This window comes from Ochotona curzoniae, unplaced genomic scaffold, assembly GCF_017591425.1.
Source record: "Ochotona curzoniae isolate NIBS_2020 unplaced genomic scaffold, NIBS_Ocur_1.0 patch341, whole genome shotgun sequence".
NCBI lineage: Eukaryota > Metazoa > Chordata > Mammalia > Lagomorpha > Ochotonidae > Ochotona > Ochotona curzoniae.
This window is the reverse complement of record NW_024466908.1, coordinates 503,747-528,326: the sequence shown is the minus strand read 5'-3', so window position 1 is coordinate 528,326 and position 24,580 is coordinate 503,747. Positions and strand designations below refer to the sequence as shown.

The 24,580-nt window shown below is 52.7% G+C and overlaps 2 protein-coding genes across 3 annotated transcripts; both read right to left on the bottom strand.

Annotated features, from left to right (window-relative positions):
* Positions 1-1,431: 1,431 nt before the first annotated feature.
* On the bottom strand, positions 1,432-15,033 carry LOC121167149 (trem-like transcript 4 protein). Of its 2 annotated transcripts, XM_040996531.1 has the most exons (8): positions 14,945-15,033; positions 11,755-11,866; positions 11,340-11,663; positions 10,029-10,104; positions 8,678-8,793; positions 5,949-6,001; positions 3,973-4,135; positions 1,432-2,512 (listed from the first exon to the last, which is right to left on the bottom strand). In XM_040996531.1, exons 2-8 carry the CDS (start codon positions 11,810-11,812, stop codon positions 2,403-2,405), a joined length of 900 nt encoding a protein of 299 aa, XP_040852465.1. In that variant the 5' UTR covers positions 11,813-11,866; positions 14,945-15,033; the 3' UTR covers positions 1,432-2,402. The 2 variants fall into 2 exon arrangements, with proteins under 2 accessions (XP_040852465.1, XP_040852466.1); XM_040996532.1 differs by lacking the exons at positions 1,432-2,512; positions 14,945-15,033 and adding an exon at positions 13,100-13,690 and having other exon boundaries at positions 3,409-4,135.
* LOC121167148 (trem-like transcript 2 protein) lies at positions 13,782-23,790 on the bottom strand. The gene is made up of 5 exons (XM_040996530.1): positions 23,507-23,790; positions 21,027-21,344; positions 16,651-17,059; positions 15,711-15,817; positions 13,782-15,532 (listed from the first exon to the last, which is right to left on the bottom strand). Exons 1-5 carry the CDS (start codon positions 23,565-23,567, stop codon positions 15,438-15,440), a joined length of 990 nt encoding a protein of 329 aa, XP_040852464.1. The 5' UTR covers positions 23,568-23,790; the 3' UTR covers positions 13,782-15,437.
* Positions 23,791-24,580: the final 790 nt, after the last annotated feature.

Below are 24,580 nucleotides of genomic sequence, written 5' to 3'. Positions count from 1 at the left end.
ATGCCTGGCCCTGAGCCCTCTTCTAACCAGCTGTCCATCGATATTCTTCCCTCGAAAGCAAATGCCTAAGACTTGGTGTTTCCCCGAGTTCTATGAGAGCCACACCAGTAAATTAACCAGACTGTCAAAAAATGTCTAACAAGAGCATCATGGGAACCTTTCCAGTCGATCTGAACTCAAGGTCACAACCCAAGGCCCGCAGCTGGTACCTATAGGATCGGGTGCTGTCCCCAAAGAGAATGTCAGGGTTGAACTGTGAGACACTCAGCCTCGTGTGGCAAAAAAATTGGTGTGTGCATGGGATACACGCACACACTCACACACACACATACATTCAAGGAAAGCAACCAGAAGTGAGTGTAGGGTAGAAAACAAGTTGGCTTCCTCTCAGCTTTTTACCCAGGCTTTTTGGTCTGTTCCCTAAAAAGTCCCACACGGCCTCCTCTGTCAGCCACTGGGCACTCCTGCTGCCGTGAGAATCTTGACCATCATGTTGCATCTTCTCTAGGTCAGTCCTCACCCCCTGACTTATACCCTGTCCTCTCCTGGGAGACTGAGCCCCACTGTCCCTGGCCCTACTTTCCAAATCCCCAGCCCTCTGCTTTCTGCTGGGCCTAGTCTAAGGGAGACATTCGTAAGAGTCAGGCAGATGAGGGGAGAAATGCACATTTCTTTTCTCCTCCCTCTTCTATGCTTTCGTGTGGCTGGGACAATGGTTGTTCTCCTTCTGTGGATACGTGGCCAAGCCAGCTCACTGCAAGGACGCCTCTGGACTTAGGGTCCTAGTGGGAGTTGAGAAGTCAAGATGCCTGTTGTCTGGGGGGAAGTGGGGATCCAGGCTTTGAGAGACCTGCGAGCTGAAGACTGGTGCTCCCACGAAACAAGCATGTAGTGTCAAAAAAAAGAAACAGGATTATCGGAAAGTTGCTCCCCCGTGGAGGTGCAGTTTCTCAACGCTAGCATCACCACCGACCGTACAGGTGGTGGCGCTGCTCCCTCCATGTTGAAGCCAGTCCAGCCGACCACAGCCCTCCCCTTTACACCCGCAACAGGCTGAGGCTGCGTACCAAACAAGGAACTGAATCCTGAGACCAGCGTCAAATAGGAACCCTTTAAAAAGCTACTCTAAATTTAGGGAATGCCAACAAGAATTCTGGAGTCTGAACCTGAGTTAGTCTAGAAAGCAAAAATAATCCTTAAAGAAAATTGGTGGATGCAAAATTTAATCGATTTTCCAAGACTTTTTAAGCAACACATTAAAAATTTTGTTTTAGTAGCATTAACTCCAGGCAGACATTGTGGTGTCGTGAGTTAAAAGCCAACATCTGCAACATCAGCATCTCATACAGACACAGGTTCCATTCCTAGCTCCTCTACTTCCAATCTAGTTCCTGCTAATGGCCTAGGAAAGCAGTGGAAGGTGGCCCAAGTCCTTGGGTCCCTACATGCATGTGGGGTACCCAGATGGAGTTGCAAACTCCTGGCTTCAGCCTGGCCCTGCCTGGGTCAGTGGGAGTTTTCTCTCCCTGTTACTCTCTGCCTTTCAAATAAATAAAAATAAGGCTTCAAAATATACATCCACTCATCTAAAAAGGACTATGCATTGAATTACGATTCAATATGTAATGATGCTTATTAAGTAAATGACATCCAACAGTGACATCAATCATTACTCATTATATAAATCTCGAGCTGCAAGCCACAGGCAGTTTCTCCCAGTCCATCCACCTGCCCCAGAGGGGCACAGCTGCCGGGGGGAGATTTCCAATACTTTAGGAAATATGTCAAGCTTGTGTATTTTATTTTAGTTCCCTGGGGCGGCTTTCCATACCGACAGCTGTAATCTGACTTCAGTTTGGTTGGTGTCAGCCTGGTTTTTCTACAACGCTACTCTGTAAGAGACAGGACCCCACCAAAGTCCTGATTGTGCGTGGGTTATACGTCGGATCATTGCAGCAAGTGGACAAGGAAGAGGAAATCAGCCAGACGAAGACAATGGAGCAGCTAGGAAAACTTCCCCAGGGAAGTGGCCAGCTTACCTTTGGGTGTCCTCCTGAATTTAGGAGTCTCTAACCCACCCTGTTTCCTCCTCTATTGGGGTCTTACTGCCACCTGCTGGTCTGGCCCAGAACAACTGCCTGTGCCATCTCCGGACGCTTTTGCTGCCCAAGTAGGGGAGCCACAAAATCTCTAACGCTCTGCGGGAAAACAGAGCTCGCTACCTACAAGGAATGAGTCCTGGGATCCGTGCATGCTTTCTTGGCTAACTGTATAGTACGGGACTGGAAGGGAGAAAGAAGCTTTCTTAGGGGTTTCCTCGCGGCACCTGGCTTACCCTAGCATGTGCACTGTGGGATGCAGGCTTTCCCCTACCAGGATCCCTTAGGATCCTATCTTCTTCCTTAAATCCTCTTCTGCTCAGCATCTAAAGGATTTATATGCTCAGCGTCAGAGTCCTTCCCTCCTCCTCTGGGTCCTAGTCGCTCATCTGGCTCTGAACTCCCCAGCTTAGCTTGTCCTGCAGGTTCACAGGAAGTGATTACTTCAGTCTAAACTCTCCATCTTCCTCCCAGATGGGTTTTCTCTTCTACCTTCTCTTCCACCATCACTCTCTGGCCATCTGCCTTGCCTTGCTCACACAGGCTGGACAGTTCTACAACTCACCATCTCCCTGCCTCTCACCTTCTCTCTCCCACACCTACCTCCATGTCTCTGCCATCCTCCTGGCTCTCATCTCTTCTCCAGCTTGGTGGTGGCAGCCCCACGCTATCTCCTCAGTGTCACTCCCAGGTCTTCAAGTTACAGGTCCATGGGCTATGTTCACATCAGTTCCTGTTTAGACTTTTTAAAAGATTTGTTTATTTTTATTGAAAAGGCCGATTTACAGAGAGAGGGAGAGATAGAGAGAAGGATCTTCCATCCACTGATTCATTCTTGAAATGATCACAGTGGCTGAAGCTGAGCAGAAGCCAGGAGCTTCCGGGTCTCCCATGCAGGTGCAGGGTCCCAAGGTTTTGGGCCGTCCTTCATTGCTTTCCCAGGCCACAAGCAAGGAGCTGGATGGGAAGTGGAGCAGCTAGAACATGAACCCATATTGGATTCCAGGATTTGCAAGAGGAAGATTAGCCAATTGAGCCATTACGCCAGGCCCCCAAGTTTCTCCTTTTAATGGAGTTGAACAGGTTACATGTTTTACTCTTTATGGCATGTGCTTTCGAGGTCTTACTTAATCATCTTTCTACACCCTGATGTCCTAAAAACTCCTACTTCGCTCTAAACACTTTTTTGTTTGACTGTTCATATTGAGGTTGACCACCCTCCTGGAGTTTATTCCTTTGTAAAATATGAGGCAGGAAACTAATGTAACGAACCAGCAGACAGAAGATCTTTCTGTCTATCTGCCTTTCCAGGAGACGCAGAAGGAGCAGGAATGGGCAGCATATCTCAGCCTAGTTTGGACGTCTCACAAGGACGGCTAGGGTTGGGGCTTCTCAAAGAGAGGCTGTGATAGAGGAACTTGCACAATCCCTCAGGATTTCACAGCCTTGGGTCAGGAAGGAAGTGACAGTCTCAGTGCTGGGTTACTCAGAAGCACTGGGTCCCAGACCCCGCCATCCGGTTGGATTCAGTTCCAGTAGCACTCCCTTCTTCTTGGCCCTGGAAGGAAGGGGACGGAGCAGGTGTCCAGAAAATCACAACCCCCCACCCCACCACTGCAAAGTCTGCCCATCACAGCCGTGGCCCCAGGCTCCAGTCCTTGCCTAGTTAGGACTCTGCTTGGCTTTGCTGCTCAGCCCTCTGCTCCCTCATCATTTGTAGCAGTCTTTGCCACTAGAAGGCACTCCAAGGCTGGCAAATGAGCTTAGCACCTCCTGAGCAGGTGGCAGGCATTCAGTCACTGGTCAGGAAATTCTGCCTGTGATTCCCAGGCACTTGGTCTCAGGCAGCGGGTCTGGGGACCTGGAGATTTGCTCCTCTTCACACTGGTGTATTCCACAGACAGGATGAGGTCTCGGGCGGGCTTCATGGTGCAGTAGATGTTGGCATAGAGGGGATCCTCAGGGCTTAAGTGAGTGAGTGAGGCGTAGTGGATGGCTTCTGTGAGCTCCTCATAGGTCGGCTGCTGATCAGCGCCCTAGAAATCAAGAAAGGCAGACACAAGCTGTGTGCTCACCTTCTAGGTGTCTATAGCTGGTAGAGGATGGGGTGAGAGATGCAATGTGGGACAAGGTGTCGAGTCTGCAAAGACTGTGGAAAGAGGTGATTCCCAAGGCAATAACATCACCATCACAGGCATGTCTAACAATGACCTGGGGTGTCTGGCACATCAGTGAAGACGCAGCCTGGGAATGCCCACAGTTCCTATGAATGCACCTGAGTTTGAGTCCCAGCTCCACTTCCAGTTCCAGACATCCTTTAACGCAGCAGAGGATGGCTCAAGTACTTGGTCCCTGTCACCTATATGGGAAACCCAGCTTGAGTTTTTTTGCTCCTGGCTTCCGTCGGGGCCCCATTCCTGGCTATTACACTTGGGGGAGTGAACCAGCAGATATAAGATCTATACTTGTCTCTGTCTCTTTCTTATTCTCCCTTTCAAGTAAAATGAATAAATGCATTTTAACATTAAAAATGAAAATATAATATACTAGGACTAAAAGCTTTGATACTCCTGGAAACTTGTTTGAAACATGGAATTGGGTTCCACCCCAGATCTAGTAAAACAATCTGGGGGGAGGGCAGCAAACTGTTTTCTTATTTTTAAAATAGATTTATTTATTTACTTTGAAAGGCAGAGTTACAGAGAGAGAGAGAGAGAGAGAGACCTTCCATGTTCTAGTTTACTCCCTAGATGACCTCAATGGCCAACACTCAGCCAGGTCAAAGTCAAGAATCAGGAGTTACATCCAGGTTTCCCATGTGGGTGCAGGCGCCCAAGAATTTGGGCCATTTCTACTCCTTTCCACAGGCCGTTAGAAGGGCGTTGCATCAAAAGTGGAGCAGCCCAGAAACAAACTGGCACCCAGATGGGATGCTAGCTTGGCAGGCAGCAGCTTGACCTGCTAAAGCACAAGGCCAGCCCTAGCCACCTGTCTGAATCAGCACTCTACACACTCTCAGGTGTGGGTTGCACTAAGTAAGGACATTTGATGGGCTCTGCATGGTAGCCTAGTGGCTAAAGTCCTCGCCTTGCACTTGCCAGGATCCCATATAGGTGCTGGTTCATATCCCAGCTCCACTTCCCATCCAACTCCCTGCTTGTGGCCTGGGAAAGCAGTCAAGGACAGCCCAAAGCCTTGGGACCCTGCACCTACATGGGAGACTCAGAAGAATCTCCTGGCTCCTGGCTTTGGATCAGCTCAACCCTGGTCATTGGCAACCACTTAGGGAGTGAATCAGTGGATGGCTCCTCTCTGCTCTTTGATATCTACCTTTCCCTTTAAGAGCATTTGACAGGGATGGTAGGTGATGATCCCAGCAGCCCCTCGTGAGCAGGTGGCAGAGTTGACTGGATGACTTTGGATCCTTTTCATCCTCTGGTTTTGTGATTTCCCGAATCTCAGCTTTTCACCCAAGGGAAACCATACAGCCCCAGGACTCACTGAACATGTCACTTGCCGTGTGATGTCTGTTCCCACCAGTGGACAAGACCCTCTGACTGGCCCATGACCTGTGAGATATGAAGCGCTGCCTGCTGTGGAAGTGCTGGTCTGGGGCTTGACCCACTAACTAACTCTCTCTCCCTCTCAGAACTGAACTGAGAAATGGGGAAAAGGAAGCACTCAGGCCACGAGGCAGCAGGGGCATGCTCAGTCAGCACTGTGTACCAAGGTCTAGAGCAGCTAGAGACAGTACGCAGAGGCTGGGAAGTCAGCAGAAAGCAGCAAGAGCGCATGCTCACAGCCAAGCTGTGATTCTCTGGGTCCCAGGGATGAGCCAGGCCTACTCACGGTGGGCTCCTTCAGCACTGAAAGGCTGCAGACATCCAGGGCTCCATCTTTACCTGCCAAGAACACAGAGTCAGCTTAGGGTGGAGGTCTCTGCCTCCAATGGAGATAAGGCAGACAAGTTAAGGTCCTGGCTGGGCAGAAGGTCCTGCTCCTGCTTGGGGACAGACCCAAGTGCCCCACATAGTGTCCTGGGAAGCTAGAGGTAAAGTAACAAACTGCCAAGGTTGGTTTGCATAAAATAAGAGAGCTTCATTCAAGGTGCCTGAAGGTCCCAAACTTAGACCTCCGATTCAAAGATCAACCTCCTTAGCCATACAGGAGTTATGCGTTTCAGTTTTGAAGCAGGACTCTTAAGGCAAAAAAACACAGCCGATGTTACGATTCCAAGTATTCTCACACCCGTGCATTCGCATGTATGCTCTAGAAATCGAACCTCAATAAAGAACGCACAAAGCATTTGTCTCTTCTACTTGGTTGCTCTACTAAAAGGTTATTGGGATCTACTAAATCTATTGGATGTCATTTGAAAAAAAAAATAGGTACACAAACTGTACAATCCCCTCCTCCTGGGGGTTTTGATTGCTTGAAAAATTAAAGCCTATGAGGTCCAGCATAATTATTTTTCATTCAACACATTTCAATCACGTTGTTGATTGAAACACCCTTAAGGCATATGGTTAACACACACACATAGGACACAGACACCAAGCCAAGGTCAGTAAGAATAAAAGTGAGAAAATATGTAGGATTCATCCACAGGGACTAACTGGGGCAGGCGCTTGGCACAGTGCTTAAGACACTGACTGGGACACCAGCGCCCCATAGGAAAGCGCCTGGTTCCAGTCCCAGCGCCTCTGCTTCTTCTCCAGCCTCCTGCTAATGTGCCCCTGGAAGCAGCAGGGGATGGCTCAAGGGCTTGGACTGCTGCCACAAAGGAGAGATGCAAACTGGGATCCAGGGCTTGTCAGCCTGGCTGCAAGAACCAACAAACAAGAATGCTCTGCCCGTCTCTCTCTTCTTGTCTCTTCCATTTGAATCAATTAGTAATTGTTGGAGAGACTGATCTGAAAAACCTTGTACAAAGTGCTATAGACTTCACACACGATTAATGCCAAAACTTAAAAAAAAAAACACCTTGAAAAAGTCCTTGAAGTGCTTTTAGGAGGACATTCTTTTGTTTTTTCTTGCTTAATTTTTAAATTGCACTGTGTATATTGAATGTGTATAACGTGATTTTGTAGGATTATGCAACCCTTTGGAGTAAGTGAACATAGTCCTCATCTCATCTGGTTCTCATTTCTCCTCTTGTGACAAAAGCAATTCTAACCTATTCGTTTAGCAAAGACCCTGAACACAGAACACTATCATCCACCTCATGTTGCAAGTTAGGCCCTTCTGCTTGTTCATCCTGCACATTTCCTGTTTTCTACTCTTTGACCTACAGCTCCCCGTGTTACCCCTGATACTTCAAGGCCTTCACATTTTTCTATGGCAGCAATGAGTAAAACAATACTGCTAGGGCTGGAATTGCAGTATAGTGAATTAAGCTGTTGGTTGCAGTGCCAGCATCCTGCAAGGGCACCAATCCAACTCCTGGTTGCTTTGTTTCCCATCCAGCACCCTGCTTGTGGCCTGGAAAAGCAGTTGAGGACGGCCCAAAGCCTTGGAACCTTGCACCCGTGTGGGAGACCTGGAAGGGCTCCTGGCTCCTGGCTTCAGATGGGCTCAGATTTGTCTGTTGCGGTTATTTGGGGAGTGAATCATCAGACAGATGATCTTCCTTTCTGTTTCTTTCCTCCTCTCTGTACATCTGACTTTCCAATTTAAAAAAAAATGAATAATGTTATAAAGAAAAGAAAGAAAGGCCTGAATTGAGCTCCAGGCTCCTGGCTCCACCTGGTCCAGTCCCAGCTGTTGTAGGCATGTGGGGAGCAAACCAGCAGATGGAATTTTGCTCTCCCCCTCCAAATAAACTATCCAAATGCAGAAATGAAAATACCATGAATTATACAAAGATATTGACAATAACAATATTATGTTTATCCTTTATGAATTTTAAAGTTTTAATTATGCTTTGAGAAGCAGAAAAGAAACACAAAGCAAGCAACATCTTCCATCAGCCAGTCCACTCCTCAAGTTCCCATAGAAGCCAGGGCAGGATCAAGCCCAAGCCGGGGTCCTGGAACTCAACCCACGTCTCCCACACGGGTGGCAGGAACCGAAGCCCTTGCGCCATCACCTGCCTCCTCCCAGGATGTGTGTTAGCAGAAAGCTGGAGCTGGGAGTGCAGCAGGGCTCAGCCCTAGGCACTGCAGTATGGCACACACACATTTTTATTGGTGTTTAAACTGCTAGACCAAACAGCCCTCTTTACATAATTTTTTCTTTAAATCCTCATTCAAAAATCAAAAATTATGGCAAAAATCCATAAGACTGTAAGTGGACAGCAGTGTACCTAGGTTTAGGCCCGTTTAACATTGAACTGAACTGACTTTGGGTGTGCTAAGCGCCAGCATCACAAGACAACTGGTCTACCTGTGGGAGCCAACCACACACACACACACACACACACACACACACACACACACACACACATACACACACACACACACACCCCATCTGCTGGGTAGAGGGGAAGAGAGCTCCCAGAACCCCAGAGCCTGGGTTTCCCACCCCCCAACTCCCGACTGAGTACCAAGTGGTCTGCTCAGAGCAAGGCAGGGGCTCACCTTTCCTGGTTCTTTTCTGCTTTTTTCTGAGACCCAGGACCACAAGGAGAGCCAGCAGCAGCAGCAGGACGGTCACCACCACACCCGACAGCACAGACTTCCCACTGTCAGGGGGCCTTGGGAAGAAGGGTCGGGCTGGTGGTGAGGACGGGTGGAGCCAGCCAGCATCACCTCCTGCCTGGAGAACCTTCCCTGCTGTGGTTGTCACTCTCACAGCCACAGACACCCACCCACAGACACCCCACCACAGCTTCCAGCCTCTCCCCAGAGCCTTGCCCCTCTCCCCGCCTGATCACCACGTGGCCACAGCGGCCGGTGCTGCCTTGGGCTAGTTTCCATTCTCTGGAAGATGACTATGCTGTGATATCACAAGTCTTCATGCCTTCCCTTTTCTGACTTCTGTCCCTTAACATCCATCCCTCCTGGGACTCCGTGACAGGGCTTGCAGTTACTCCTCGCCAGCACCCTTGTCCCAGCTCCTTCGTGCATCCCTGCTGTGGGCTGCAGGTGGTTCTCAGAGGAGTCACCATACTTCACTGCAGGTAAGAGGCACATTTCTGGCATTCTGTGTTAGGCAAAGGAAAAACACCCAGGGCGACATCCTGCCACCCTGTCACAAGCTCCTAGGGGACGTTTCTGGGGCATTTCAGTTGGGGGATCAGTTCTAGAGACACCTCTCAGCTCAGGCTACTGGCACCACTTAGCATCTGCTTAAAGGAACAATGGCATGCCAGAGGCGGAGTTTGTGATCTGAGATGAAGGTGAATGAAGAGGGGGAGGGCAAGAAAGAGATTGCCCTGCCCAGAGTCTGGGGCCTGGAAATGATTGGGCAGGTATGAAGAAGAAAGCTGGGCACACAGGAGGCAGGACCTACCAAGGGTGCCTACCAAGCTCTGCTGCTCTCACTGAGATGTAGCAGCCGGATGCTATGGCTCTAGGCTCTCTGAGCCCTCACAAACACCTTCCAAGCCTGAACGTCCACACGAGAGCGGCCTCATCCCAACGGTACCGGGAGACCCTTTGGGTCACCACACCCAGGTGTCAGCAGGAGGTTTATACACCTGACAAAGGCCAGGGATGCTGCCAAACATCCCAAAAAGCACGGACACTGTCCTTCAGCCAAGAACAATCTGAACAATCCAGATGATAACAGGCCAGAACAAACAGCCCCCTGTAAGGTGGGAACATCACTGCAGGTGCCAAAGCTAAGGTTCGTTCAGGCAAAGTGGCCAGTATGACCCTGTTTCATCCTGCACGAGCCAGGTACAGCAGTAGTGGGCGGTATCTGATCTTGATTGGCAGAGGGTACAATAAAAGAAAGGCTCGGGAACTGGAGGGTGTGCAACAGTACCTGGCATTGACAGGGCTGCTGGTAGAAGCCAGGGCTATGGTCTTCCAGGCATTCCTGGTGGAGGATGGGACGGGAGCTGGAAGAGACAAAAGTGAATGGAGCAGCCCTCTGCTCACCCACACCCCAGGGCTTCCCACTTCCAGTCCCCAACCCCGGGAGCAGGCGGCCACCTGGGGCCCTAGACCAGGGGTGAGCTCTGGGCAGGGTCGCAGCACCTGCAGGAGGCACAGCAACCATACTGAGGGCAGGAAGGGCCACCGTGCCGGGAGCTCTGTATGGCAAACCACATTGTCACCTGCATGTTAGGTCAGCTGTGCCATCCCTTTTGCTGCTGCTGTTTCTGAACATGTCACATTTTTAATCTCTGATGCTTCCCTCCACCGTAACCGCATGCCTTTCATGTCTTCCCTGGATAAACTCCCGCTCAGCCACAAAGTCAGGTGGTGACACCTCCTCCAAGGAGTCCTCCCTTGATGCAGGAGCGTTCCCTTGACCTTCTTGGTGCCAGGAGAGTTCCCTCACCAAGACTCTGTCCATTTGCTTCTGTGATATCCCTGCCTCCTGCAGTGTCACTCTTGACTCACAGTCTGCCTTACTGGCTCCTCCAGCACGGAATGGGATTTCAAAGGTTTAAGGCCCCGTTCCAGACCCTAGACTAGCCCTGGGCCCTCCAAGGAATGGGCATGGAGCCAACGCTTGGGCAGTGAAGCACTGACCTGTTAATCCCTCGAGTGCCCATTTGACCAACAGGCTGGGCAGGTTGAGCCTGAGGGAGGGATCCAGGGGTTGCAGCCTGGACCACACGTAAATGCAGGACCAACTCTGCAACTCCATGGGGATTCAGGAGGACCACACGGAACCTCAGATGTGTGGTAGCTGTAAGCATCCACTTAGGCTCCATAACCAAGACGTCCATGGTCAAGACAAGAACCCAGGCCCCCCGTGGAGCTCTAGGCCACCACACATCTTGCATTGCCTCTCAGCATCCCATCTCCCTCCCTCTCCACCTGTCTCCTATCAGTCCGTGGTTTTCAGCTTCACACCCAGTTAGTTCCCTTGTGTGAGAGGCAAAGGGTCAAGGTCAGGGACAGGGATGTCCAAGACTGGACGATGAGCCAGCTATGCTGACGCATGGGGGAGATTTCAGATCACTCTCTAGGTGACCCTGGGCCACATGCCTCCTTCTCTGCTCCCCTCCACATACCTTATTTCCAGAATCCTCTCCAGCTCTCTCACCCAGGGGCTTCAGCAAGCCAGAGACAACCCGCCCTCCCCAATCCAAGGGGAACCAAGAAGGGAAAGCACGCACACCTTGAGACACCATGAGCTGGATGGTTCTGAGAGGGAATACTCCAGAAGACTCATAGACACCACACCAGTAGAGACCAGAGTCCATCACTGTGAGCCTCTTCATGGTGACGATGAAGTGGGCAGAGTGGTGGTCATCCTGTAGGGAGCACCGGGGGTCTTGTGCCCAGCTCTGGGAACTGTCCACCAGCAAGGTGCAGAGGTTGGTCCCTGTTTGCCTACACCAGGTTTTCAGCTTCGTGTGCTGCTCAGCCGAGTAGTAGCATGTCACAGAGATGGCCTCGCCCTCCAGTTTCTGCAGGATCTCTGGGATCTGTCCCCAGGAACCTAGGGGTGAACCCTCAGTGAAGAGAGCCCCTCTCCTCAGGCCCCCGCCCCCTCAGGGCATCTTCCATAGCGCCTACCCAGCCCTCCTCACCTGAGGCCTGGAGCATCAGCAGGCCAGGTAGCAGCAGGTGTATAGCCTCCCAAGCCATGGAGCCTTTTCCTGAGCTCGGGGATAAAGAGGAAAGCAAAGCAGCCGACAGGCCCTGGGGAGAGAGTGGGGGTGAACTGCTGAGCTAGGCAAAGGTTTCTTTGGGGGAGAAGCAGGCAGCCAGCGGCAGGAGGGCTGGCATCCAGCTGGGCTAACTGGGGCTCTGGGGACTCTAGAACCACTCCTGGGCTCCTCTGGACCAGCCCCTGCTGTCTCCAGCAAGCCACTTCCCTCCCACTGAGGTCGGGATGGGGAAAGCTGAGAAGTTCCAAGAAAGAACTAGGGTGAAACATTTCTACTCTCTCTCCCAGCTGCTCTACCACTTCCTTCACAGTCCGTGCTGTGCCCCAGAAAGTGAAGGCTGAAAGAAAAGCCAGTCTGACCAGAACCCCGAGTGCCACTGGTCACCAGCCACCAGAACTCAGAAGTTTGCAGGGGACTGAAGGGGAACAGGAGGAAGGAACTGGAGATGTCCTTCCAGGGGCAAGAGCGCAGTGAGGGTTCCCAGCAAGGCTAGGGGAATGCCAGGACGGGTTGGGGGTTTTCAAAAAACACCCCGGAAGGGGTGGGGCTCCGCAGCCACCTTTAGCTCTCTGCTAATGCCCCAGGGGCAGCAATGACAGAACTCAAGTACTTGGGCTCCTAAAACTGACCTAGCAGGCCTGGATGGAGTTTCTGGCTCCTAGCTTCCACTCCGCCCTTGGCCTGGTCCCCAGGATCCTTGGTGGCCTTTGGGGATATGAATGGATATCTCTCTAATAAGTAAGTATATTTTTAAAGGCATATTTATTTTTATTGGAAAGGCATTTACAGAGAGAAGGAGAGACAGAGAGAAAGAAAGATCTTTCATCCCCAAGTGGCCACAACACCCAGAACTGGGCTAATCCAAAGCCCCCAGCCTCTACCGGGTTTCCCACGCGGTTGCTTTCCCAAGCCACAACCAAAGAGCTGAATGGAAAATGGAGCAGCTGGGACATGAACCAGCAGCACCCATATGGGATCCTGGGCATGCAAGGCGAGGACTTTAGCCACCAGGCTACCACACTGGGCCCATAAAGGTGTTCTTAAATCTCATGGAAAAGGAAACAAAAAGTTTATTTTGCTGCAAAAGCTTGAAAACCCACACACAGAGTTTGCATAACATGCCTGCTCCATGAATTTCCTGAAGACCCTACAACGGGGGGTGGGGGGGCTATTCCTGGCCTCAGAGCACCCCCAGCTCCCAACCACAATCCCACCAATCAAACACATCTGAAATAATCATCTTGGGTGAGCTCCAGATACTCACGGTTGGCACACAACAAAGAAGATCCCATGAGAAGTATGCCAGGGTAGATTCCCGGGACAGACTCTCAGATGGGTACAGGGGTTTCAAGTGCTCTGGAACCACCCCCTAGGGGAGGGGAAGAGCAGGAAGCAGGAGTGGACCGGAGAAGCCGGACTGCCTGGAGAGGACTCCAGCCTCTTGTGACAAGGTCTGAGGACAGGCCGAAGGAGCCTGCCTGCCTGGCTGGCCCCAGGGCTCCCATCCCTGAAGCCCTTGAGCACCTGTGGCTTCTGACCCTGGGCTGGATCCGAGGTGTAGGCAGCCCTGCTGTGTCTTTCCCCTCCTCCCCCGCCACTTGGAGCTGGGAGCAGGTGGAGGGAGGGGGTGGCTCCTTGGCACTCCCTTAGTGCTGAGCTCTGTGCAGGCAACTGTGGCACCTCCTCTTGTCCTTCCATGGATGTGAGAAAGCAAGAACAAGAGCCAGATTGGGACAATAGCTTGCCAAGGGTGCACCAAGATGAGCCTACCCTGGCGAGAAGGCCTCATCAAAGAGGCTGCTCCAAAACAGTTGAGAATGAAAGACACAGAGAAGAGATGGAAGACCCCCTCCCCAACCCCTGAAGCTCTCAAGCACAGAACGCAGAAAACAGCGGAACCAGAAAATCACCACGAAGCGATAATAATCAGGCATTAGCCGAGTAGCACGGGTCATTGTATTTTATCCTGAGAACAATCTCGAGAGGTAGGAATTATTATCACCCCCTTTCACAAGGGAGGAACAACAAGGCCCAGAAAGGGTTAGTGACTTGCTCAGGGTCACACAGTGACAGGGTGGCATCCCCGATCCCACCCCGGTTCCTTCCCCACCGGATATCTTGTCACTGAGCTCTCATGGAGGTTTTCTCCTCAGGAGAGTTAAGGTGGTGAAAAGAGCTCCTGGGGCTAGTTGTTGGCCATCCAGGGACAAATGTCACTGTGTGTGTGTGTCTGTGTGTGTGTGTGTGTGTGTGTGTGTGTGTCCTGTATGGAACTGTCAGTTCCTAGTTCGAGTCTTGCCTCCACTGCCCCCTCGTGGACACAGGGAAGCAGTACCTCTTCCAGGCTGTCCCCATGCACGACCCCAGCCCCTATTCCTCTCCCCGTATTCATCCTGGATTGACCACACCAGCCGTCCACTGAGACCCTAGTTGAGTCTCTCTGCTGAATATGACCCTTGCCAACCCACAACCAAAGTGCACATGTCATCTTTGTCCCCAACCATGACTCCAGCAGGCTGAAGGACACCCTTGCCTGGGGGCCGGAATCCAGTTGGTGGTTTCGTCTTCACTGCTGACAGCTGGGCCAGTGGTCAGAGCAGCAGAGGTTAGGTCTGAGCTCACACTTGGGCCATGGAGCCCCAGCCAGGAGCTCCTTAAACACCTCCCCTCCCAGCTCTCACCTAGGCCAGTCTTCTAGGCGGCAGGCAGTTCCAGTTGCCTTCATTGTGTCACAAGTGGGGTCCTCTCTCTTTCCAGGGGTCAATGAGCCCCTTGGGGAGTGGGACAGTGATCCAACTCTTTTTCTCTGCACCATGGCCTCCCCACCAGCATCTGTGGGGTGATCCCCCTCATTCCAGGGCCAGGGTCTCAGAAAGCCTGGAGCGTGGACTCAGCTAGAGTTCCCTCCAGGAACTCGGACGTGTGACCTCAGGTGCGTGGCCTGGGAGAGAGATCCCCCAATCTGAGGAGGGGCACACCACAGGGGAGGGACACACATAGCAGGAGGCAGCTGTGGAAAGGTGTGCCCTGAAGGCTCCCTGGGCATGGGGGATCAGCAGCCTTAGTCAGGGCAGAAGACATCAGGACACCCAGACTGACAGGTGCCTACCTGCTATGAACCCAGCTCCGAGTCACTGTCCCTCTCCTCTTCCACAACAGGGTCTGGGGACACTCCTGCCTCTGGGGCTCCTGAGTCCCTCTTTCTTCCTCTGCAGGCATGCCATGTGGGGAAGCTGAGGGCTCCACGGTTCCAGGTGGGCAGAGGGCGGCTCCGGCTGTGCCCCACTCTCACCTTGGATGGAGCATCAGGAGAGCCATTCTCCATCAGTCAGCAGCATCTTGGGGGCTCCACTGCCCTCAGCCCAGGGCACGGCAGCTAGAGCAGCACACGGCACCCCTGGGATACGTCCTGCAGGACCCCCTGAAGGTTGCCTGTTGCTGAGCCCTCCTGGCAACCCTGGAGAAGGCTTGGCGGGGCCAGGGATGGGGACCGGACAAGGTGTCCAAGAGCACCTGCAGAGTTCTTCCAACCTCAGCCATTGTGCACATTTCCCCTCATCCCCAGCCTCCTGGGACCCCTCCAGGAGGAGCTCCCACTGCAGTTATGTATTCTCAAGCCAAGCTAGCTTCTGCAGGAGTTCTGGTCTTCTGGACGGGGCCCTCCAGGGCCTGGCAGGGTTGCGACAAATGCTATAGCCTGCAGAGAAAAATGGGAACTGAGGACGGGTACCCTGCCCCACTCTAAGCACCGCAAAGTCCCTCTCCTGGCTCCACCTCTGGTCCCTCCAGCTCCTCCCTTTCCTGGCCTCTCCCTCTCACTCCCTTGACCAGCTGGGACCGCTGCCCTGAAATGCTGAGGGGTGGGTTCTACTCACTTCCCATGTGTCTCTTCTTCCAAAACCCGTAGACCACAATCAACATCATGGGCGCTGGGAGGAAGGTCAGGGCTACCACGAGCACTGTGACATGAAGATCCTGTTGCCTGAGGAAGTGGGGCAGAGGGAAGGAGATGAGAACCAACCCATGACCACAGCCGCGGTGTGCCCCACACGAGGGGTCAGTCCTGGGAGCGTGGCCTCCTTCCTTGGGGACATGATTGTGGTAGAGACAATCACTAACTCAGAGCTGAAGGTAAGATGCCCCAGGCAGAGGAAAGTCACTTCTGCCATGAATGCCCAAAACGTGTCCACAGCGAGGGCGGGGCCTCTGGGTGACCCTCGCTCTGCCCATGGCTGAGGAAGCCCCTCCCAGCGTGCCTGTGCAGCTCCAGGCCCCCACTACTCAGGTGCCCCTGTTGGCTTGATGCTTTCCTCTCATCCCGCAGCCCTCTGGGCCACACACACACACACACACACACACACACACGGCGGGCTCCTTCCACAGAAGACAAACACGAGGTGGCATCTAACTACCTCCCCTGCGGGGGAGCGTCTGACACTAGACAAGGCCCCGCCCATGCGCAGTGTCCGTGGGCGTGACCAAGTGCTTCTGGGAACCTTCCTTTCTTTCCCCTCATCTCTCCTCCCTCCCTATCACCATATCTCAGGGCCTGCCACCCCCGAGCTCCTATTCTCCAAGCCGCATCCTTGGCTGGCCCTATCCTCTCATTGCCCACCCCTGACCCTCTTCCCCAGGACCATCCTTACATCACTTCCTCTCTCATCCTTTACATCTCTCTCATCCTTCACGTCACTTCCGGTCTCCTTCTGCTGCCTGGGCAACAAATCACGCCAAGCTCCTGATTCCTAACCCCTCCAGGTTTGCTCAGGCACTGAGAGCTGGCACATATCCGCCCGCACATCCTTCAGCAGGTACCTGAGGGAGGGCAGTCTGTTTTGACACTTTACTGTGGTGGGCAAACTGGTGCTGAGGCGCCTGGGCTTGGTGGGCAGCAGGGCCTGGCTGGCAGGAGAGTACCGCTCCCTAGTACTGCTGGGAGCTGTGGTCATCACTGTCCGTGACCCCATGGCCCTCCAAGGCCCCACGGTGGTGATGCTGCCATCGGTGGAGCCGTGGCCTGTCTCCGAGCTGGGCCTTGTGGTCTGGGCCACAGAGGAGGGTGGGAGTCCGGTCACGGTGAGCCGTCCCGAGGTGAGCACTGTCACACTGGAGGTGAGGGAGGCCCTGGGGTCTGATGTGGGGGCTTGAGTCATCGGGGCAACACCGCTGCTCTGGAGGACGTGGTCCAGGCGCGTCAGAGGGATGCTCCTCTCTGTGGTGGAGGCTGAGGGGTCAAAGAGGGAAGCATGTTAGACTGAAGGAGGTCTCAGGACCAGGAACAGATCTTGTACTGTCCCTGCCTCCTCACCTCCATCCCCCAGACAGCTGTTAAGATGGGAAACTGGGGGTAGGGACTGTCCTCTCGGGCCGGGGTCCTTTTTTTTTTAAGATTTATTTATTTTTATTGCAAAGTCAGATATACAGAGAGGAAGAGAGACAGACAGGAAGATAGTGACCGCAACAGCCAGTGCTGTGCTGATCCTGAGCCAGGAGCCAGGAATTTCCTCCAGGCCTCCCATGCAAGTGCAGGGTCCCAAGGCTTTGGGTCATCCTTGACTGCTTTCCCAGGCCACAGGCAGGGAGCTGGATGGGAAGTGAAGCTGCCAGGATTAGAATTGGCGCCCATCTGGGGTCCTGGCACTTTGAACACAAGGGCTTTAACTGCTAGACCACCGTGCCGGGCCCCTGGGGTCATATTCTTGGACTTTGGGCAGGCAGGTGTGGATATGTCTCAGAGAGGTTGGCTAGGAAGGAAGAGGCAGGTGTAGTGAGGAAAGGAGAGGCTGCTTCTTCAGTAGACACTGCCCTGCCCAACCGCCATCTCTCCTGGCACTTCCCAGACCCTCCTCATTTCTGACAGCCGAAAGATTTTCTCTAAGGGGAACAGAAGGACAATTCCACCTCCACATAGTCAGCTATTAGAGTCCAGAGATGAGGCAGGGAGGCAGCAAAGACCCAAAATTCCAGACAAAGCAGTAAAGATAGGGACAGGCATCTTCCTCAGGCACATCTCAGCCAGCATCTCGGTCCTCTGCTGGCTTTTTTCTAGAAGCCTATGGATGATGAGAGAAGAGAAGGGGTGGGCAGCTTGGTCTGCCGAGAGGACTGTACCAAGCCTGAGCTCTCTGAATAAGGTGGGTGGCAGAGGAAGAGACTGGCCTGGTGCTGGCTCTGCCACAGCCTCCCGCTCAGCAGCGGATAAGACACATAACCGGCTGCCTCAGAGCCAGCTCCTGGACACCCACCTCAGGGCGGTCTTAGAGGGCTGGCCTCAATCCACAGATCACTTCCATCACAACCATTCCCTTCACCTCCTTCCCACCCCAACTCACTAAGGTGCGTAGGAGAGAGACGGCCAGCAGGGGGCAATGAAGAGGCTCTCCAAGCCGAGCAGCAGGCAGCCTCTTCCACAGGTTCCTGGGGCCATGACACCTGGGCAACCTTGTGTTCCAGAAGAGTTTAGAATTGAGGTGAGGAACTTTTGGGGGGGAGGAGCATTCTAGTAACTGGAAAACACTGCAGTTAAACTTGTCTCAGATGGTCCTGCTGAGGTGCCAGGGGAGAACTGGCACAGCATGGTAGGGAAAACAAGAGAAGACAGAGCCATTTCACATTGGCATCCTTACAAAGATGGCTACGATGCGACTTCTGAACTGGAGAGGGGAGGCAGGAGACTGGGCCCCCCGTTTAGGAAAGAGCATTCTCCCCAGTCCAGACCTTGGGAGAACCGAGGTCAGGGCAGCAAGGACTGGGTAATAAGTCTCACAGGAATTGGTTGCATGGCTGCAGGCTCCTTCGCCAGCTCCTCACTCTTTTCATGACTTATAAATGCTGGGGTTGGGGCGAAGGGAGCAGCATGACGGTTCAGTAGGCTAATCCTCCAATTGGTGCCATCATCCCAGATGGGCACCAGTTCATATCTTAGCTGCTTCACTTCCCATCTAGCTCCCTGCTTATGGCCCGGAAAAGCAGTAGATGATGGCCCAAATACTCAAACTCCGGCTTCCACCTGGGAAACCTGGAAGAAACTCCTGGTTCCTGGCCTCAGAACGGCCCAGCTCTGGCTATTGTGACCATTTGGGGAGGGAACTGGTGGATAGATCTTTCTCTGCTGAGCCCATGGAATTTTTTTTTATATTGTGAAACAGATTTTACAATATAAAAAAAAATGCCATGGGCTCATGTCCTGGTTCTTGGTTCTTCTCTCTGCTCTTCCTCAAGGGAGACGTTTTATATCCTCTTGATTCTTTAAAACACTTAGTCAAGGGAGAATTCACATCCCATGAAACGTACCCATTCATAGTATAAAGTTCAGTCAGCTGTCGTATCTTGACGAAGTCCTATGTGCAATCAGTGTTCTACAATCAACACGAGAACATTTTCATCACCTCAGAAGGAAACCCTTAGCCCCCTGTCACTGCCCTGTGTCTGCCTCTTTTCCCCCTTGTCATCTGGGTCACCCACATAGATGGCAGGAGCCCAAACACGTGGGCCATTTTGTACTGCTTTCCCCAGGCCGTTAGCATGAGCTGGGTTGAAAAGGAGCAATCAGGATTCAAACAAGCACCCATATGGATTGCCAGGATCATAGGCAGTCACCCACTAGGACAAAATGAAGGCCCCATATGTGACTTTTTTTAAAAGATCTTTCTTTATTGGAAAGTCAGATATACAGAGAGGAGGAGAGACAGAGAGGAAGATCTTTCATCTGATAATTCACTCCCCAAGTGGCCTCAATGGCTGGAACTGAGCCAATCCAAAGCCAGGAGCCTCTACCAGGCCTCTCATGTGGGAAGAGTCCCAAGGCTTTGGGCCGTCCTCAACTGCTTTCCCAGTTCACAAGCAGGGAGCTGGATGGGAAGCAGGGCTGCCGGGATTAGAACCAGCGCCCATATGGGATCCTGACATGTGCAACATGAGGACTTTAGCTGTCAGGCTATCACACGGGGCCATACATGTGATTTAAGGTCTTCTGGTTTTCATCTGCAAAATGGTGACAGTAGGGCCCAGCACAATGGCACAATTGGCTAATCATCATCCCTTAAGCACTGGCATCCCATATAGGTGCCAGTTCATGTCCCAGTTGTTCTACTTCCCATCCAGCTCCCTGCTTGTGGCCTGCAAAAGCAGCAGAGGATGATCCAAAGCCTTGGGACCCTGCACCCATGTGGGAAATCAAGCAGAGATTCCTGGCTTCTGGCTTCAGATCAGCTCAGCTCAAGCCATTGCTGCTATTTAGGGAGTAAATCAGTAGCCAGAAGATCTTTCTCTCTGTCTCCTCTCTATAATTCTGCCTTTCAACTAAAAATAAATTAATCTTTTTTTTTTTAAATAGTGACAGTAATTCCCAGGAAAGAATCAGTAAAAGCACTTTGAAAACCCTTTGGCAGGTCCTGCATTGTGGCTCAATGGGTTAAGCTGTCAGTTAAACTCAAAAGTCCCATATAAGATTGTCTGTTTGAATCCCAGCTGCTTAATTTCTGATCCAGCTCTTTGCTAACACACCTGAGAAAGCCACATAAGATGGCCTAAGGACTTGGAGACCTGCCACCCATGTGGGAGAGCCAGATTGAGTTCCGGGCTCTCGATTTCAGCTCGTCCCAGCCCAGGCTGTTAGGCAGTGAACCAACAGTTGGAGGATCCTTTTCTCTCTCCCCTGCCCTCATCATCTCTGTTATTCTGTCTTCCAACTAAGTTAATCTTTTTCTTAAAGATGTATTTATTTGTATTGGAAAGTCAGATTTACAGAGAGAAGGAGAGATGAAGAGGAAGATCTTCCATCTGCTGGTTTACTCCCCAAGCAGCCGCAACGGCCAGAGCTGAGCCATTCTGAAGCCAGGAGCCTCCTCTGAGTCTCCCACGCAGGTGCAGCGTCCCAAGGGCTTGGGCTGTCCTCTGCTGCTTTCCCAGATCACAAAGAGGGAGCTGGATGGGAAGTGGAGCATCCAGGACACAAACCGGCACCCATCTGGGATCCTGGTGGTGTGTGCAAGGAGAGGACTTTCATCACTGGGCTACTGTACTGGGTCCCAACTAAATGAATCTTTAAAAAAAAGAAAGGATGGAAGAAGGAGAGAAGGGAGGAAGTGTCACACCAAACTGGTGGATTACTATTGTTACGATGCTTGATGTTTGTGGCCTGCAGGGCAGGGAGGCTGACCCATCCATCCCAGTGCCCAGCAGGTTCTCACCTGGGGACACCTCCAGCTGGATTCCCATCATGGGGTACAGCATCCCAGAGCTGTTACGCATGCACCAGTATCGACCTGAGTCCTGTTGCTTGAGGGCATGCATGGTGATGTTGACCACCCTGGCCCGGGCGTCATCTTGTAGCAAGTAGCGGGGCCCCTTCACCCAGAGCCGGGTGAACCCTGGCTCACATTTCTTCCTCCTGATTTTGCACCAGACCTTGCCATCCACACGGTTTTTGCGTCCCTTGTAGGAGCACTGCACGGACAGCGTCTCCCCCTCCCGGTGCTGCACTCTGGTGTACACGTCGACCGGAGGACCTGGGGAGACAGCAGCTCGTCAAGACAGGAGGAAGGCAGCTTGGACTTGAAAATAGTGGTGCGGGGAGAGAAAGGGGGCATGTGGCCCAGCTGTGGCGGAACTCGCAGTTTTGGGGAGGAAGTACATCCCTGCCCTAGGGAACCCCCTCCGCCCTGGTCTGGTGGGAACAGACAGACCCTGTGTGGCCAGTGCCCATTGTGACACAGGTGTCACAGGCCTTTCCCTGCCTCTCCCAACCTGATGGTGGAGACAGGGAATTCCCAGTCTAAGGGAGGAAACAATCAATGCGTAGCTTTCTCATAGAAAACATTTTCTAGGAACTTTGTGAAGACAGTGCAGATACAGGTGGGTCTTAGGATGTTCCAACACACCAGGACTGGAAGATTCTACAGTTACGTATGGTTTGTCTGCACCATCTTGTTCTGTGTGCCCAAGATGTGCCTCTTGCCCTCTGTAATCTACCATCTGGTGGGGAGACCAGGACATGCAGAGACCAGGACAGGGGCAGCGACTTGGCTCAGGGGACAGAGAGGAGACAGCTATGGTGGGATCCCTCTGTCTATCCACTGCAAGTTCATCAGTCGCTTATCTACTGCCATCCCAGAGCCTTTCACAAGTGTGCACACACACGCGCGCGCGCGCACACACACACACACACACACACACAGTCTCTCCCTAGTGGTATGGAATACAAAACACACATTGTAGAATCAAAAACAGGAGTTGGGTTAACACCCTGGTTCCAGGCCTCAGTGCCATGCAACACCAGCATCCCATATCGGAGCACCAGTGCAAATCAAGGTTACTCTGCTTCCAACCCAGCTCACAGTTAATGTGCCTGGGAAAGTAGTAAGAGATGCCCCAAGTGGCCCAAGTCCCCTGCCATCCACATGAGAGACCCAGAAGGAGTTCCAGGTTCCTCACATTGGCCTGGCCCAGCTCTGGCTATTGTAGCCATTTGAGAAGTGACCCAGCAGGTAGAAGATCTCTTGTGCCTCTCTCTCTCTCTCTCTCTCTCTCTCTCTCTCTTTTTCTGTCACCCTTTCAAGTAAATCAAACAACATTTATCTCTGTATATATGCATAAACCCAGGCGGCACCACCACAATGTGGGCAGCTCCCTCACCCTCTGTGCTATTTTATCTGTCCGGAGGGAATCACATGGGCCTCCTCATAGGCTTCTGTAAGGATTACACTCCAGGATCTTGTCTTGAACTTAGTAGATACCCAAGGCTCAGTGCACACCGTTTTCTCCAATTGCAAGTAGTTTCCCAATGGAGAAATCAGAGAGAGCTATTATGATGCCAAGGACCCAGGAACCCGCAGATCTGTTCCAGTTTCCATTCTAGCAGCCACTACAGCCGGGCAAGGCTGTGGGTCAGGGAACACCTGTATGAGCAGCATAATGTCACCTGTCAACTAAACAGAGGGGCCCAACAGGTGTTGGCAGAGGTGGGTGGCTTAGGGAAGGGCCATGTCCATTTGCATCTTACACCCCTCTCATGACTCTTCCATTAGACTGGGAGCTAGATACACAGGGTCTGTGTCCCCAATAGACTCAGGCAGGGTTGTGGGAGAAGGCGGGGAGTACCTGAAAAGTGGGTTTTGGCAACTCCTACTACACCCAGAACTCAACAGGAAGTGGTAAGTTGGTTGCCATCGTAGCAAGGGAGGCAAGAATGGGCAAGGCCCCTTGGGAGCCTCCACAGCAGTGGGGTGGGATAGGTTACCTTCAGAACAGGGGAGCAGGGACCGGATGTGGCATCAGCATTCTGAGAAAAGGGGAGTTCAAAGCGCTCCATGATGCAATGACTCTTGTCAGAAAAAGAAAAGCTTTCCCGACAGAGGCCAAGAACCAGTGAAGGCTAACTCAGGGTGCAGGTTCAGGCCCTGAAGGTGCCCAGCAGATAAGAGGGCCACGGTAGAGGGCCCTGAGCTTTCCATACCTTGTGGGGCCTGGCCTGGCTTTGCTGGGGTGAGGAAGCAAATTTGAGGACAGAACACGCCTGCTGATCTCTGATCAACAGCTGCTGAACCAGCCCCAACCCACCAAACTTGAAATGAGGTCACTGGGCAAGGAGAAGCAGCGAAAGAAGACCACGCTGGAGGGCCCACATAACCACTCCCTCCCCTACGTCAGCCCAGCTCGCTCCTTCTCTCACCTGAGACGCAACCCTGTGGCCACAGCAACAGCAGCAACAGCAGCAGCACCACGGGGGCCATGGCCCCATCCAGCCGGAGTGATCACAGACCCAGCCACAAAGGGCCAGAGCCCTCCGGGAATCTAAGGCCAGGGCACAGGCCAACGCAGGACATGTCACTGAGCCAGGCAGACCAGGAGCTGGGCTTTTAAAAGTGAAATTGCTCATTTAGGGAAGTGAGGCAGTGCAGGACCCACTGCCATGGGCAGACCGCAGGGGCCAGCTGAGCCTATCAGGAGGACCGCAGGGGTGGCAGTTTCCGCCCTCTTCCTCGAAACTTCAGACAGGTGTGGCTGCTCCACCCAGCGTGGGGCCCCCTGCCCAGGGGAGGCTGCTGGGGTTAGACAGCGTCCCCGCCCTTCCTGGGCCCCCTCCCTGGAAGGAGGGGTAGGGGGTGTCTCCTGGGTTGAGGCAGGGGTACCCCTGTGAGGATTCTGGGACCTCTGGCACAAACTTCTGGACTCTCCTGGGGTCAGAAAGCCGAGGCAGGATTCTCAGGCTGCAGAGGGACCCCTGGACTACACACACACACACATACACACTCACTCACTCATAAAGCAAGTCCTCATCAGTGCCCCTTTATTCACTCATTCATTGGCCCGATACATTCATTCTGAAGCCCAACGATGTGCCTTTCTCCCAGATCTCTGGGCTACTTGCCAAGGTGCCTCCTACTCATTGTGGCCAATAACCTCACACGTGCTGTCTTATTTTTGTCACAGTGGTTAGGGGTGGGGTGGGGAGGGGAAGGGAGGAAATGCAAATTGTAAGACTCAGAGCATCAGGGTTGTTATTCGGGAGGAGCTACTGGGCCCTCATCCCTGAGTAGTGGGGAGCACTCATACCTTGACTTCACTCTCTTACACACACATACTCTCCACACTCCCCGCCTGTGTGCCTACACACACACACACACACACGTTCTCCACACTTCACATTCTCCCCTCCCCCACCATGTGCCTGCACACACACACACACACACACACACACACCGTATGCACACACCCACCCCAGCTGCCTTTCTCACATCCTCTG

Coding starts and splice junctions, on each gene's coding strand:
- LOC121167149 (XM_040996531.1), bottom strand. CDS start 11,812: ATGGCTTGGGAGGCTATACACCTGCTGCTACCTGGCCTGCTGATGCTC. Junction 10,105..11,339: donor CCAGCTCATGGTGTCTCAAG/GTGTGCGTGCTT, acceptor TGTCTCTTCCAG/CTCCCGTCCCATCCTCCACC. Junction 8,794..10,028: donor AGCAGCCCTGTCAATGCCAG/GTACTGTTGCAC, acceptor CTTCTTCCCAAG/GCCCCCTGACAGTGGGAAGT.
- LOC121167148 (XM_040996530.1), bottom strand. CDS start 23,567: ATGGCCCCCGTGGTGCTGCTGCTGTTGCTGCTGTTGCTGTGGCCACAG. Junction 17,060..21,026: donor CCAGCTGGAGGTGTCCCCAG/GTGAGAACCTGC, acceptor TTGACCCCTCAG/CCTCCACCACAGAGAGGAGC. Junction 15,533..15,710: donor GAAGAAGAGACACATGGGAA/GTGAGTAGAACC, acceptor TTTTCTCTGCAG/GCTATAGCATTTGTCGCAAC.